Below are 15,700 nucleotides of genomic sequence, written 5' to 3' on the forward strand. Positions count from 1 at the left end.
TAGCAATTACACTTAAATGTCCAAAATTCCAAAAATGCCCTCAAATAATAAAAATTACTGAAATTACATTAATAATAAAAAAATTTGAGGTGTTACATACAAGTTATTTGTGCTCCTTTTTTAGACTATGCGACAATAAAAGGAAGAAAATATGCTAGTCATGGTTAAGTTTTTAAAAAAAAAAAAAAAAAAAAACCAAAGTTGCGGTAAGATACTTCAAACACACCCACTGACCGCATTCATGGGCCTGTCTCTTATACACATCTAGATGTGTATAAGAGACAGGGCAAAGTGTGCCAAAGTTTGTGTATTATAGGAAAACAGGGATCATCACATGCGCCAATCCTTCAAAAGAAATACTCAAACAATGCATGCCTCGGGATTTCTGAAATCGTACAACAAATATTTTAACGTACGTCCTGATCGTTGATCATGATGCAATATTGACATTCTCACCTACCTTGACAAATGATAGCAACTAATCGGAGAGGGAGTTTTAAGGCAGACAAGTACATAACTCTATAAATAGAGCCTCAACACTTCACAATGAAAGAGCGAACAAGATAGGAAAAAGCCTAACTTTGCAAGGAACCTTCTATTCCAAAATTCCCAGTCCTTTTATAGAAGGCCACCAGAGAATCAACCTGAGAAGGAAGTTCACCACTCCACTCCACTCGTCACATCAAGCCAGCAAAATTTCACTATCAATCTTTTGTGTCAAGAGGTTGACACTGATTGCGCAACCATTCCATTTTATCTGCATTATCATGTTGTAGAACATCATTAGCTAATTTGTATATGAACTATTTACTATCTTAATATTATCACCATGTTCATCTCTATTCTTATCCATGTTCATCCATCTTTCATTTCTTCACTCATGAGTCACTAAATCCTTTGGGTAAGAGGGAAGGTTAATCTCACGATTTAACCCACATATTAAGATGCTATCGTGTTTGCTTAACATATGCTGGAAGGTATACTCACCTGCGAAAACAAGGATGAATATGATGATTAACATCTCAAAAGAGAAAGATGATAGAACCTGTTAAGCAAAGCAAGAAGTACTTTTAGAGATAGAAATAACCTTGTGTTTCACAACACTTCTTTTTTCACATCATAGAAATGTGACCATTGAGGTAACCACCGAGAGGTGTGCTCCAATTGGAAGTAGGAACCATAATAGTATCTTCAGTGTGGTTTATTGATTGATAAACGGCCTTCCCCCTAGCTCGTCCATCTTCATATAATTTGTTCATTAGTTTGCCGCATCCCTCATCCATTTACCTCCTGCATTTATCTAGCTTTCCGAGACTTAACGTTTTATTAACACATTTTAATTATCGCATCACAAAGCAACGCATCTTTTGACATCATCGCATGATTTACTATATTTCAATACTATCACATCAAATCCCTGTGTTCGATCTTAGATCATCCTAGAATACACATTGTTAAGTTATACTTGGCTTAATAACGAGAAAACTTGTGATAATCGCATGACCCTTGAGATTGTTGCACACAATCATTATCACAGTCTTGTAACTTCAAGATTAACACATTTATTTACAAAACAGCAGCCTTTATAGGCAGTAGTTTACAACTCACTCAAGATTTAGGTCATGTCACATATGGTCATCCTGGTGCAATGTAAGTGTAAGTCTCTACTATTAACAGTGTTTTATAATGAGACTATTCATTTCGTGGTTCAGTCTTATATAAACCCTTTTGTATAGAATACCCCCACTCACATGTCTCTACATGAATGATCAAGATCAGATCATTTGTAAAACTTTACAACAATTGTAATATCTACAAATCATGCTGTATTCGTAGTGTCACAAGGATAAGGTACTCGACCTTATCCATCTACTACCGACCGTTCATGTTATCACTTAAACACGATCCACTTGTAAGTCTTCGTATACATGTTTAAGCTACAAAAGATAACCTTGGATGTTTATTGATTTTATGAGTTAATGCTACTAAATGTCAAATAAAATACCTCAAATTTTATTAAATAAATAAATTGTTTGTACGATTCAATTACAAACTACAGGACTCATGGGATTTAGGGCATCAACCTTAACACTTATTATTGCTAGTGGGAGGCTCACGTAGGGGCTTTGCTGTGTTGTTTTTTGAAGGTTAGTATGATTGCAAATAGAGTTCGAGCTTTGATATTTATTGAACAATTGCCTCTAGTTATGGAGATAGATTGTTCGTCATCGACCTGATTGTTTAATGGGAGGATAATATTTTAGCTTGAATTAAATTAATGGCAGGTGATATTTTGGATATGAGAGTGTAAAAGGAAATTCAGTTCAAGCATATTAAAAAATTTTAGAATATGGTGGCTAATAGTTTAGCTCGTTAGGTTGAGACCCAACCAAAAATCAAATAGAGAGAAAATGAGAGAGTGAAAAAAAAAAAAAGAAAGAAAGAAAGAAAAACTGCTGCAATTTTTTTAAGACTAAATTATGTAAAATGCCATTGAACTTTGTACTTTGTGCCAAAAATACCATTGAACTTTCAAAGTTTAAAAAATACCCTTGATCTTTAAAAAATAGTTAAAAAATTATGTTATCGTTAGTTTTGGATGAAAATCGTTAGTGTTATGTTTCAAAAATATTCTTGAGCTTTCAAAAGTTTGAAGAATACCTTTAAACTTAAATAAAAGTTTAAAAATACCCTCTATTAATATATGGACAGAAACCACTAATATCTCATTGCATAAATATAAACTTTCAAAAGTTGCATTAAAGGTGAAAAAAATTGTTTTTATCGTTAATCTGCACCTCATCACCTCTTTCATTTTCTCTCTCCCCTACTTTGATCTATGAACTATCACTTCTCTATTTTTCTCTTTTTTTTCCTCTCATTTTATTCTCATTCTTGTGAACTATTTAACTTTTTGTTTATCACATTAAAATAATTGTCCCCTTCATTATAACAAAAAGAAAGATAATAATGGAAGCACCAAGAGGTCCTTAAGACTTGTATGTTTTGACAAGATTATAAGTTGGTAGTTGTGTATTTGTTTATAGCCAATACGTTCTTTTTGTATTTGACTATTTATAGTTTTGATAAGTTTTAAGGGGATATTTTTATTTTTTTGGAGTTTTGTGGGATTTTATGCTTTTAACTTGAAATTATAGTTTATATTTTGTTGTGAAAAAATTGGTGTAAGAATTGGACAATCGATATGAAAAAAGAGAATATCTATATAATTTGTTTTAAACTTGATTCTTTTTAAAGTCAATAGAACATCAAATAAATGGATCACTATACTAACAATAGGAGCATTTTTCTTATTATTTTTTGTAAGGCTAAGAGTATTAAACAACTTTTAAAAGTCCAAAGATATTTTAAACGAGTATTTACGATTTGTGTTCGTATACTGACACTAACGACATTTTTTAAACTTTTTGAAAATTCAAGGATTTTTTTTAAAACAAAACACTCATGATCTTCATCCAAAACTAAATACAAGAGTATTTTAAAAATTCTTTTTTAAAGTTTTAAGGTTGTTTTTAAAACTTTTGAAAGTTTAAAGTTCTTTTTGACATAAAGTACCAAATTTAGGGATATTTTGTGTAATTTAGCATTTTTTAAATAATTTAAAATGGCCAAGATTCCTACCCATTAAAAAAACCGAAAATAAAATATCACAATCTATATTCGATAGCCCGTGATAAACTATTATATGTATCTCTCATGATACTATATTTATCTTTGTCTATAGACACAAAATAATCTATTGTCATCCATCACAGTCTATTTTGGTTCATTTTTTTTATTTAAAAATAGCTCAAAACCATATTTAAATAGTTAATCCATATATCATCCAATTCGTTCTTAAAAAACAAAAGAAAGAAAGAAGAATATATATACATTGCTAGGTTTTTTCTTCTCTTTTATCGCTCTCTGCCGCCCGCCACCGCCGCAGCGTCGCCGTGGCAACTGCTCTGTAAGTTATATTTTTCATCTGTTTTTCAATAAAAAACCGACGAATCGACGTAGAGAAGAAGGAATAATGGTGAAGACAAAGTACAAAGAATTAAAGGGAAGCCAAATTCTAAGACAAAGATTGGTATTGGCAACACTGAGCCGCACTCCAGTTCGAATCTATGATATTCGACCCAATACGATCTCTCCAGGCCTTCGACCTTACGAGAAATCCTTTCTCGACTTGTTGGAGAAGGTCTGCGATGACTGTTTCATCGACATCAATGAGACCGGTACTCCTTAATCATTATTCCAGTTTCCATTGTTCTTCAATTTTTCATTCTCTGTCCTCTTAGTTTCTGTTCTTTTATTGGTTTGTTGATGTATGTTCTTTTTTCCTTCAGGCACAAGCTTGAAGTACAAGCCTGGGATTGTGATGGGTGGGAGAAATTTGGTGCATGATTGTGGTCTTAGTCGCTCCATTGGCTATTTCCTTGAGCCATTGATTCTTCTTGCTTTGTTTGGTAGGAAGCCCCTCTCCATTAAGCTGAAAGGTTAGTCTAGCTTTTCTTTTTTTTTTTTTTTTTTCCTGCTCACTGTCTTGAGTTAGTTTTGCTGTCTTAATATTTAGCCAATGATTTGGAATTTTGGATTATATACGAAATTTGATTATTGTAGCGTGTTCATGATCTTATACCACTTAAACAAGCTTTTAATTGAACTTTGGAGTAGTACACATTAGTAGTAGTTCCCAATCAAACTAAGTTTGGGAGTTTTTAGTTTGTGTAGCTCTTTGAATATTACATCTTATTTTCAACCTCTTATTTCTCATAGAATACACCAGATAGCAATACATATAATTGTATTTTTAGTTGAACTCCTTCGTATTTGGGTGTGAGGAATGGTTTGTTTTTTGTATTGTACTTGTTTATGCCTTCATAATTCTCAATGAGAGTTCGGTTTCGAACTCATTTTTTTTTTTTTTTTTGGTATAATGGTATTTTTGCACTTTAATTGATTAATATTCTATTTCTTTAGGTATTACAAATGATTCAAAGGATCCATCCGTTGATACTTTCCAATCTACTACCTTGCCCATGTTAAAGCGTTTTGGAGTTAATCCAGATGATGTAAATTTGAAAATTGAAAGTCGTGGGGTACCACCTCATGGCGGTGGAGAAGTGATTTTGACCATCTCAAGTGTTAAAAGTTTCTCTGTGAGTTAGAACATCTTATGTATCCTTTGATTTCATTTCATTCGTGGCTCTTTCAAATGTTCATTTTCTCTGTTTATGCAATAATGAGCTTAAATATTTGGACTTTTTTTCCATAGAATAATATAATTTTGTAAATTACTTTTTTTTTTCTGTGCATCAATATAGGTAAAATCCTTTATATTTTCCAGGAACAATTCTTATATTTCGTTTAGAATTCAAGGACAACGATTAGAATAGATGCCGTTCAAACTATTAAAAACTAAAGACGCAAACAACTTAAAAGTAATATAAACTTAAGTATCACACACAGTTGGGTCAGCTTAGTTAGGGTTAAGTCGATTTAACTAGGTTAGTTTAGATTAGATAAGGTTGCAGATTGAAGTTCAAATGAATCCCACAACTTCCACATGACATTTAAAACTTATTGGAGGAAATTATAGTTGCAATTGATCCAGGTTATTGATGTTGTACCTCGAATTGGAGTGTTGTACTCGAATCATTTTGTAATATTCACTCTTTTAAACTGGAGGCCTTCTGTATAATTGTGTCTCATTTATTGTTGTCTCGGGGATCCTTCATCCTGAAGGGTTTTAAGCCTGTCCCTTTTGATGCTTTATTTTATTTTTTTTCCTTCTGTTTCTCACAGAAAAAAGATTGTTAATGTGATTGGCAGGCAGTATCTTGGACTGATGAAGGATTGGTCAAAAGAATTAGAGGTGTTTCATTTTCAACTAGGGTGTCTTCTCAGTTTGAGCATGCCATGATAACTGCAGCTCGTGGAGTATTTAATCGCCTGCTTCCAGATGTGCATATAGGTACTGATCATAGAAAGGGACCTCGAGCTGGAAAGTATGCTTTCTTTCTGCTTTGAATTCATTTCTTTGAAGTTCAGTCCTCAATTGCCTCATGTTTATGTCTTAAAAGAATATGGTTTTCAATGGCAGTTCACCTGGGTTTGGCATTTCACTGGTTGCGGAAACTACGACGGATTGTTTAATATCTGTTGATACTGCAGTTTCATATGGATATGCTGAAGAAACAACCGAGTTCGAAGAAGAGAAGCAAGAGCTTCCAAATCCTGAAGACGTTGGTGAAGATATGGCTTTTGCTTTGCTCAATGACATAAAAAATGGTGGCGTAGTTGACTCCACACACCAGGTTAGCATTCTCCAACAAACAAATTCTTGTTCTGATTCACCTCGATTTCAATTCATTTTCTTTGTCATTTGAGTTTCTTTACTTACTTTTCATACTAAACGTTTGAATTTCCTTGTGAATTGAAGTCCTTGTTATCAAGCAGTTTTTTATTGACTTTATTTACCCGTATGATTATCACGGAACCTCTTCACTGTTAGTTTCAAAGTACCTATCCTGTAATATGAGTGAGAGCCCAAAGGGAATAGGTGAAAGAAACTGAAACTAGTATTTACTATCATAGATGCTTAAATTGATAGCTAATGAACGTTTGTATTCACTATATTGAAATTTCTTGGGTAGTCAGTGTCAAGCTGTATGTCTTCCATCTTCCTATGCACGGGTTCAAACCCCAGTGCATGCAACTTTTTTTGGTTCAATGTCACATCGTCGATAGCTCATTGATGGTGACTTGTGCTGCTATGATTGAACCAAAAAAAATTTCACATCTTGATAGAAACATGTTCATCTTTTTTCTATAGATTTACAGAGCTATTTTGTGTGATTACATATTTTTTTCTCTTTTAAATAAATTTGAGGGTAATGAACATACACGTAAAATGTGGGACTTAAAATTTGTCCCTACACCTCCGAAGTCTTTTGGGTTTTTTCTAATTCTAGATGAACCATGCAACCAGGCTGAATAAAACATTGATCTCTCGTAGTTTTCATGGAGCTGGCCTTAGGATGGGCAGAACCTCTCTAGGGATTAGTGGCCAACGAACATAGTGTAGTGGATAACAAAAAAAAAACACTTTTGATCCCTGAACTTTCATGGAAGAAATAGTTTAGTCCTTCAAATTAAGTTTATAACGATTAAGTTCCTGTACTTTTAATTTTTTTTTTTATCAATTTAGTATTTTACTTACAATTTGCAATGATTTAGTCTCTATCGTGTCAAATATTAATAAGATTCAATGAAATTTTTTACCATATAGATTGGTAAATTGATCAGGGGTTGAATTTGTTTATTAACTATAAAACTAAATTGTTATGTAGTACACATAATTTTGATGAAATTTACAACGGTAGGGACTAAATTGTTGTCAATTTGTAAACAGAGAGATTACATTATCACAAAATTGAAAATATAGGAATTAAACCATTCCAAATTGAAGTTTAGGAACTAAAACATTACCATTATGAAACTTGGACTTAAAAGGGGGCGTTTGGTCCATTGAGTTGAGTTAATATGTCTGGGGTTAGTTAGGTTTGTGTTTGAGATGTAGAGTTGTAAGATTGAATTCTTCGATAATTGTAAAAAGAAGATTAAGAAAGTAAAATGGAGTTACTTTGTAAATGTGAAAAGTAGAAATTGAGGGGCATATGGAGAAACTGGAGTTTCTTGGTAAACGTAAAAAATATAAAAAAAAAAGGAAAATGGAGTTACTCGATAAATGTGCAAGTTCAATAATATTGGATCGTATTTAGTCTTTCGCAAGAATTAAATGTTACTTTCAATAGTGTTTTCTTAATAAGTTGGTGGGCCAAATGGCCCTAAAGGTGTTTCTTAACCTAATGCAATAAGTGGACTCCACACCCCATATTATGTAAGTTTGTTTTCTTCGTTCTCGAACTGGTTTTAGTTGAATATATATATATATGTGTGTATATATATATTTACTGGCTACCTACCTATGTATATATTGCATTAGTTCGAAAAAGTTTGTTAGTCTTTCACAAGAACTAAACGATTAAGACCATGAAAGCATATCTGATTCTTAAAGTACTTGGCTACTAAAAGTTTTACTTTGCAATCTTGTTTGCTTTGCCATTCTTAAAATCTGCTCACTTAATTGAGTGTACACATTCATGTTTGGTTTGTGCAGGGATTATTGTTCCTTCTTTGTGCATTATGTCCAAAGGACGTCTCGAAGGTCCGGGTTGGGGAGATCACTCCATATGGGATAGCAACTCTCAGAAACATAGAAGAGTTCTTGAAAGTAACGTTTCATATTGAACCAGATCATTCCAACCATACCATCTTACTGAAATGTGTTGGTTACGACTTAAAGAACTTCTCGATGAAGCACGTCTAATCTAATCGCCCAAAAGATTTCATTTAGATTTGTTGTTCCTAGCCGTATTCCACCCTAATTGTTATTTGAAAAGTTGTCTCGGTCCAAGTTTAGTATTTCTGATTTGCATGAAATTTTGAAAAATCCAAACATCCTAAAGATAGAGGTAGGAGTTTATAGAGCGAACTTTACTCCTTTATATAATATACGTATACATCAGGAGTCCGGATGAGAAGTTGGCAAAGTTCGAACCCAATTCATACAGTGATTTGTATAAGTATAATTGAAATTATTGGGGGGTTATACACTCAAATGAGTAACAGTTTAGGGTTAGTCTACATGCCCAGATGAGTTTGACAAGGCAATAATTAGTTTTTTATGCATATTAAGGTTGATTTGATAACAATTTTGTTTTTGTTTTTGTTTTTGTTTTGTTTTTTGTTTTTTTAAAATTAAGTTTGTTTTTCCTCAACTTTTTATTATGGTTTTGATTACATTTTCTTAGGTGGAAGAGTTAATTTTTAATTAAATTTTAAAAATAAAAACAAATTTTTGAACTCCTATTAGGTAATCATTTGATTTTTGTTTTTAAAAATGAAGTCTATTTCATTTACATTTTTTATAATGATTTGCATCTTTTTTAAGTACAATGATTAACTTCTTAGTTAAATTTAAAAGATAAAAACAAATTTTTAAGAGTTACATATTTTAGTTATCAAAATTTGGGTTGGTTTTTAAATCATTGGTGAAAAATAGATAAAAAAAATAAAGAAATTTGGATGTGAAAATAGTGTTCAAAGGTCCAATTTTAAAAAACAAAAATAATAATTAAATATCTATCAAATGGGATTTAAGAACTTTGAAATATGAAATTAAGTTTCAACTTTCTAATATCTATTTCTAGATTGCATTATTTAATCTTAATTACCAAGGATTTGTGAACCAAAGAAAAGAATAACGGATCAAAACGAGAATAGAAAGAATATACCTACACTTACAAATAACTCCTATTCCTAGTTTCTGGCTTTGGATGCAACTCCTTCCATGGGAGTATTAACTCTATTCTAAAAATGGCCAACAAGGAAAGAAAAAAAAAACACCCACTTTTCCATACTACGTAACATAATTGTTTTAAAAACTAGAAGTTTGGCAACCTCAGCAACTTCTTTTTTCTTCTTTCTTTTTGACGAGCAAACTGTACAATGTCAAGTAATCAAGTTGTACAACAGATCAATGAATCCAAAAACAGAATAGTGCAGCCACAAGAATGAGGTTTTTGATGTTTCTCTAAATCTAACTCACACAATGGATGGGTAGTAAAAGTGGAGTAAAGCATTGGGAGCAAACAAAGAAAGAAAACGAAGGTCGATCATTTTAACAATGGCTGTCGTTGGTTTGTCTTGATGCTTCAGACAAATAGGGGGGAACCAATATCCATCTGTTCAAGAATATAAGTGAAAGAGACTAACTTGGATCATCATCTCCCCAAGCTTCATCTCTCAATTTTTGCCTCGAGACAATGCGGTTCCTCCGGTCTTCTTCCTGTTTCCTGAGTTCTTTTGACCCGAAGGAAGTGGAAAGCGGCAACTTCAATCCCATTCCTTGAGCAATCAGCCGCTGGGCAGTTCTAGCCGATGTCTTTGGCCTCTGTTTCGGAGGCTCCAGATCTGACATTAATGAAATGATGTAAATAAGGAGACAAAAGAATGCTCTTGTTCATAATAATTACTAGCACACTGAAGAAGAAGCTCATACCTCTTGGTGGAATCGAGCTCAAAAGATTATCATTTTCCTCAAGTTGACGTAAAGTGAAAGGACATCTAACATGATTGAGAACTTCAAGTGCTGCATTAGAAAACTGAGGTAGTTATTTAAAAAACTTAAATTTTAATGCATGAAACTATTTCATCGATATCAGCAATTGAGACATAATGGTACATAATTATTTGATATAAATATGAAGATTCTGGCATTTGATGGGAGACATCACATGCAGGAAGTTTAGTGATCTCCACAAAAGAAACCAAGTGACTACTAAGACTACGACGAAGTGTGAATTTAGGACAACTTTTGTATGAGTAAAAAGTGATTTAAGAATTTTAAAAGCACTTCAAGTGTTTCAAGAAGATGCACTTTATTATTGGCTCTTCCAAAAATGTTCCAACTGTTTCCACTTAAAAGCACTCTTTTTTCAGAAGTTTATCCGAACTGACCATAGGCCAAATAAGAAAATAATATACAGGAAATAAGATACTAGTAACCAACATAACAAAAGGCGTACACATGACCAAATATCTACTGCCTTAGCCACTTCTTGAATCGTCAACTACAGGACATAAAACGAGATAGAAAATAGAAGTTTACAAATAACATAAGGTTTGAGAAAATGAGATAAGTCCAATACCTAATGACAAAACAGTACTACAAGATTTCCCAAAAATGAAAATTAGTTTTACGAGAATTACCAGCTGATGGTGTCTGAAATACTGCAAGTGCGACTGTATCATTGACCCAGCGAATGACAACTCCAGAATTCATGAAATTCCCAAGTAGTCTTTCAAGATCTGTTGTTTTGGTACTCAGTGGAAAGTCCGCCAGAACAAGAACATGTTGAGTACCATATTGTGCTGGATTCACACAATAAAAATTTCACTTTAAAAAAAGGCTTAGCTCTTGGGTGAAAATCATGACTTCACGTGCAAAACATCAGTAAATCTTTTTAACCGTTTAGAAGCCCAAAACAATGGCAGTATTATTATATCAATGTTCAAACTTGATCAAATAATCCAAAAAACTAATGGTCAATTTGAATCGTTCCAATACGGTTCTGAAACTTAAAAGACCAATGGAAAATATTGGTGAAACTTCAGGGCCTAAGAAAGTATTTATCCATTGTAGGTAAATATGTTGTTCCTCTATTCTTCCATAACCTGAAGGTCTAACCATACGACTACATAATTTGAATTTCACCAGTGATCTAGCAAACAATCAACAAAGAATTTCCTTCTATCATATTTGTAAATTATGTGTCAGTCTTACCACTTTTTAGCTCCCTATGCTCCACCTCCAACATATGAGAAGCATCTTCATCATTTGTATCATTAGTAGTTGAAGAATCGGATAGCTTATCACTGTATAATTCATGTTTATTATATGAAAATGTTCCCCTCCCACGTCGTCTAGGGGTTTGGTCTTTTGTTTCTTTGACTGAAAGTTCTGGTTTGTCAGGTTCACTTTGCAAGGGGAGCAACTCATTTGGTGCGCGATCTGCAATAGCTTCCCAATCTGAAAATTTTAACCACCACTTTTTTTAAATAACACTATAATTGTTGTAATTAAGTTGCAACTATTTTCTACCACAAGCATTAAAAAAAAGAATCATTGCAGGATAAACATCGGTTGGCTATACAACAAAATAAAATTGGTACAGGGTTTTAGTGATATGTATGACACAACTTCCTTTCCTAAATAGTATATAAAGTGCTACCTAATGCAATTATCCTTTAAACTATTCTACCCAACTTTTTCTTGTTCCTTCATTATTGTTTGAACCACAGCATACTATCAAAATTCAACCACATGATCTGCAGTCCTTTAAGAACTTTGTCCGTCATTTAGGTTTTTTCTATTTGAGTGTGTGTGTGTATGTGGGGTGAGGGTGCTAAACATTGAATTTAATTAATCAATAAAATATCAGGGATATGCGATCAAATTAACCTTAAAATTGGAACTATACAAGAAGCATTCACGTAATGAATTCAACGAGACCGTCTACAGAAAATCATCCAAAATGGTCTCTGTAGTTTTAAACTTTTCCTTAGAGGTTCTGTAATTCCTTTCCATCAGAAATTTCTATGAGGTGTCGTTGGAGAATTCCTCCAAAGGACTAACTTTATCAATCAGTCACCCCTCCACCCATCAAAACCCATAAAATCCAAGTACTGTACCTAGATAGTCCAAATTTTGCAAAATGAAAGTGCCAGCAATGGTGCAAATCTGCAGTTGAAAGCTGATTGATGCTTTCCGCACCTGACTTATAAACTAACATAAGTGAGAGGAGAAATTCCCTATGACTTTTTTGCTTGCATTGAAGCATAGTAGTAACTTGTCTATTCCTTTTGTTCTATTCCCAGTCAGAATCTTTTCTAGATTTTCAGGGCATGATTAGTCAAAATCCAGCATGCAGCAAGTGCTTTTGCATAATTGTAGCCAACATTTGGAAGTCAAAGGAAAGTGAGTGTGGCTTGAGTATTGAAGATTTCTTATATTTCTTCCTTATTTTACAACTTATGATACGTCAAGATCAATAGAAGAAAGAAAAACTAACAAAATAGGATAAAACTAATCTAATCTAGTCAAATCCCATAAACTTTAGCTCTCAAATATTACAAATTAAACAGAAAAGATAATTTCCTAATTTGCTCGTTAGGGGAAACTATTACATTTACAATGATAGAGGTAGAGCATGAGTTTATAATTTGGAAAGTTTTCTTTATTCTTGACTTGGTACACCTTTTCTAAATCCTATTTTTACCGTTCTTCCCCTGTGATTAGCTCCAACTGTTTTGTAAACCCCTAATGTGCTGGTGGTCGTGGTGAGTGGGCAGGTGGGCATTGGCTTTCTGCATTTAAACTCTCTCTAAAAGAGGCCTCTGCTATCTTGTTTTTATAAAAAGTTCCAGGTCTGATTGTTTTGACACCAGCATTTGAGGTAGAATAAGGACTAAAAAGAAACACAAGAGGCTTGCCATAATGGCACAATATGTTTGTCGTCCAAAAACCCAATCCTGTGACCATCTTCCCAGATTAATAGTAACCTTAGACTTCCAATTCCTAGAAAGTCCAACATTTAGAAATAGAATAAGTACACCTACCATACCATATGGTAGGTGTACTTTTTTAACACAGGAAAATATAGTAACTCCCTTAGGTAAGAGTTCTAAAGAGAGTATAATATTGAGGAAACATGAATCTACAAGTTCTACTGATACGGCTTTCATGGCAAGTTGGCAACAAAAGATAATTCTAATTATGTTGAAATCATCCTTACTATATTCTCAAGACTGTCAAATCATAACTGGATTCTTGCTTCAACTCGATCCACTTATAGATTAGCCACTAGACATTGATCTAATTATTTATTAGTCTTTGATGTACTATTGATGAGAAAACGATATATCTTGCATGGTAGATCGCATTTGAAATATTCAAATTAAAATGCATTATAAATTTTTGTTAGGATTTTGTTCAACAGTGTGTTAAAATTGAGAAAGAAATACCTTCTGATACATTTAAACTCCCAAGGTTATTGATCACAATAAAATTTATCTATAAAAAAAGTGAAGATAAATTTTAGGTGAAGCCAAAAGTACTCTCTTTTCAAAGGAATTGATATAAATAATCTTTATTCTTTTTCAAGACAGTGTATCCTTTGGGTGTTACAATCATTTTATAACCAATAGATCCAATCATAAACACTACTTCTTCTAGAAATGTCTTAGGTTTGGGCGATATAAGTGAGGTAAGGATGTCTATTCTTAAAAAACAAGGTCTTTTAGGTGACTGCATTCAGAAACCTAAAAACCTTGACATTTATAATTTTCATGTATATCAACATATAATTGTAGAGCTACAGCCTACTCAATAGAATCAACACAGGAAGGCAAAGAGACCGTGTAAGGGTAAATATAAGTTGAAGGCAACGTAAATGTACCATCATCATCCAAAGACCCATCACAGAGTACAGCATTGTCTGGATTATCCCTCGTATGATCCAAATTACCTTCAAAAGATATTACATCTCATTACTATTATATATAACCAAACCAGTTTTCTATAAGCACTGCCTGGGGTTTCTTGGTATGATCGAACTAATCTCACTAATATTTTTAATTTTTGTGACCAAAATAGTTGTTTAGAGATAACAAACCAAGTTTATCCAGTGAACTACAACTTCATCTCCATTGAAAATATGAAAAAGACGAAAAATTCACCAGTTCCAACGGAAGCTTCATCGACAGAATAACAAGAAGACAGTGAAATAGTTGTGGGTGAAGTTCGATCCTCTTTCATCTTCGCGTGCCTGAAAGATGAAATGGAAATAAAGAAGTAAAAATCGAAGTCGAACCAACCAAGATATCGATAACTGCGAATCCATATGAGGATATCCCTCTAATCAAGAAAACTAATAACTAACATTCCGATTAACTTCAAGAATTGGAACTAGGATATCTTGAATCCTAACATTTCGAACAAAAAGTTTACCCAGTAGGACAAGAAACTTGGGCTTGTTGTTTAAGAACCAAAGCTTTAGCCGCAATGTCGTCGGCTTTGAGAGAGAGACCTTTAGAAGAGTAGAGACCGGACAAGTCGGTGAGAGCGGCAGCCAATTGAGGATCTGGATTACAGTTGTCTGAAGTTTGGAGGTCGGAAACCACCGATTCAAGAAGAGAAATTGCAGCATCAGTGTCTCCGGCAGTGACGAGGTCCTCCACAGTCTCGCTCCAGTTAGATCGCCGGCGTTGCCGTTCTTCTTCATTGTCCATAACTCCGGTTAATTCTCAAACAATGGAAGAAGATGAGATGTAGAGATTCTTAGTGGAAATAGTGCAGAAAGTTCTTTAATATCTCTCGCTCGTACGCCATGAATGAGCTCTGTTTCTCCCTTTGTTTAAATAGATTTCCTAAATACACCGAGTTTATTTAAACTCAATGAAAAAGAAATTATTTTAAAATAACGAAATTGTTAAAAATATTTATAAATAATTGTAAACTATCACTATGTGATACGTCGCGATAAATAGTAATAGGCTACCATTCGTCTATCACTATCATAATAGACATATATAATCGCAATCACAGTAAAATTTTGTTATATTTATAAATATTTTGATTTATTTTCCAACCTCAATCCTAAAGGTAATTAGATTGGTTTTGAACACGTTTACTTAACTAGTTTGCAAACCTAATTTGATTACTATTGATGTTGTTTACTTAACCATTTTCCAACAAAAGTTTAGGTTTTTTTTTCTAATTTTTAATCGATACGTTAACAAATAACATCGCAAATTTTTTTATTTCTTTGGAATTTTTATGGGTACCATTATCGAACAATTACAATTCCAAAATTTTAGATTTTTTTTATCTCTTTATTGAACCAATAACATTCCAAAATTTTAAAATTTTTGGATTTTCTCAGGGATACATTAGCAAATAACATTGCAAAATTTTGATTTTTTTTATCGATATCGTTATTGAGCAAATAACATTCCAAAATTTTAGATTTTTTATTTTTTTATCAAGAAAATAACACCCCAAAGTTTT

The 15,700-nt window shown here is 33.0% G+C and overlaps 2 protein-coding genes and 1 non-coding gene across 4 annotated transcripts; 2 read left to right on the forward strand and 1 right to left on the reverse strand.

The window, feature by feature from the left end:
* Positions 1-3,847: 3,847 nt before the first annotated feature.
* On the forward strand, positions 3,848-8,684 carry LOC120070693 (probable RNA 3'-terminal phosphate cyclase-like protein). The gene is made up of 6 exons (XM_039022538.1): positions 3,848-4,241; positions 4,353-4,502; positions 4,987-5,165; positions 5,839-6,014; positions 6,110-6,323; positions 8,189-8,684. Exons 1-6 carry the CDS (start codon positions 4,037-4,039, stop codon positions 8,396-8,398), a joined length of 1,134 nt encoding a protein of 377 aa, XP_038878466.1. The 5' UTR covers positions 3,848-4,036; the 3' UTR covers positions 8,399-8,684.
* LOC120072401 lies at positions 6,733-6,872 on the forward strand. Its single transcript, XR_005480461.1, has one exon. It is a non-coding gene; the product is annotated as a small nucleolar RNA snoR2/U65 (small nucleolar RNA).
* Positions 8,685-9,522: 838 nt separating the features above from the next.
* LOC120070647 (coiled-coil domain-containing protein R3HCC1L) lies at positions 9,523-15,054 on the reverse strand. Of its 2 annotated transcripts, XM_039022477.1 has the most exons (7): positions 14,642-15,054; positions 14,371-14,459; positions 14,091-14,159; positions 11,417-11,662; positions 10,843-11,004; positions 10,133-10,222; positions 9,523-10,044 (listed from the first exon to the last, which is right to left on the reverse strand). In XM_039022477.1, the coding sequence occupies exons 1-7, from the start codon at positions 14,920-14,922 to the stop codon at positions 9,842-9,844; spliced, it is 1,140 nt and encodes a 379-aa protein (XP_038878405.1). In that variant the 5' UTR covers positions 14,923-15,054; the 3' UTR covers positions 9,523-9,841. The 2 variants fall into 2 exon arrangements, with proteins under 2 accessions (XP_038878405.1, XP_038878406.1); XM_039022478.1 differs by lacking the exon at positions 14,091-14,159.
* Positions 15,055-15,700: the final 646 nt, after the last annotated feature.

The sequence above is a fragment of the Benincasa hispida genome, chromosome 2 (genome assembly GCF_009727055.1).
Source record: "Benincasa hispida cultivar B227 chromosome 2, ASM972705v1, whole genome shotgun sequence".
NCBI classification, from domain to species: domain Eukaryota; kingdom Viridiplantae; phylum Streptophyta; class Magnoliopsida; order Cucurbitales; family Cucurbitaceae; genus Benincasa; species Benincasa hispida.

Excerpts from the sequence above, each read along its gene's own strand:
- LOC120070693 (XM_039022538.1), top strand. The coding sequence starts at position 4,037 with ATGGTGAAGACAAAGTACAAAGAATTAAAGGGAAGCCAAATTCTAAGA. Across the intron at positions 4,242-4,352 it reads CATCGACATCAATGAGACCG|GCACAAGCTTGAAGTACAAG; the intron begins GTACTCCTTAAT and ends TTTTTCCTTCAG. Across the intron at positions 6,324-8,188 it reads TAGTTGACTCCACACACCAG|GGATTATTGTTCCTTCTTTG; the intron begins GTTAGCATTCTC and ends TGGTTTGTGCAG.
- LOC120070647 (XM_039022477.1), bottom strand. The coding sequence starts at position 14,922 with ATGGACAATGAAGAAGAACGGCAACGCCGGCGATCTAACTGGAGCGAG. Across the intron at positions 11,663-14,090 it reads TGGGTCTTTGGATGATGATG|ATTGGGAAGCTATTGCAGAT; the intron begins GTACATTTACGT and ends TAAAATTTTCAG. Across the intron at positions 11,005-11,416 it reads GCATAGGGAGCTAAAAAGTG|CACAATATGGTACTCAACAT; the intron begins GTAAGACTGACA and ends GTGTGAATCCAG.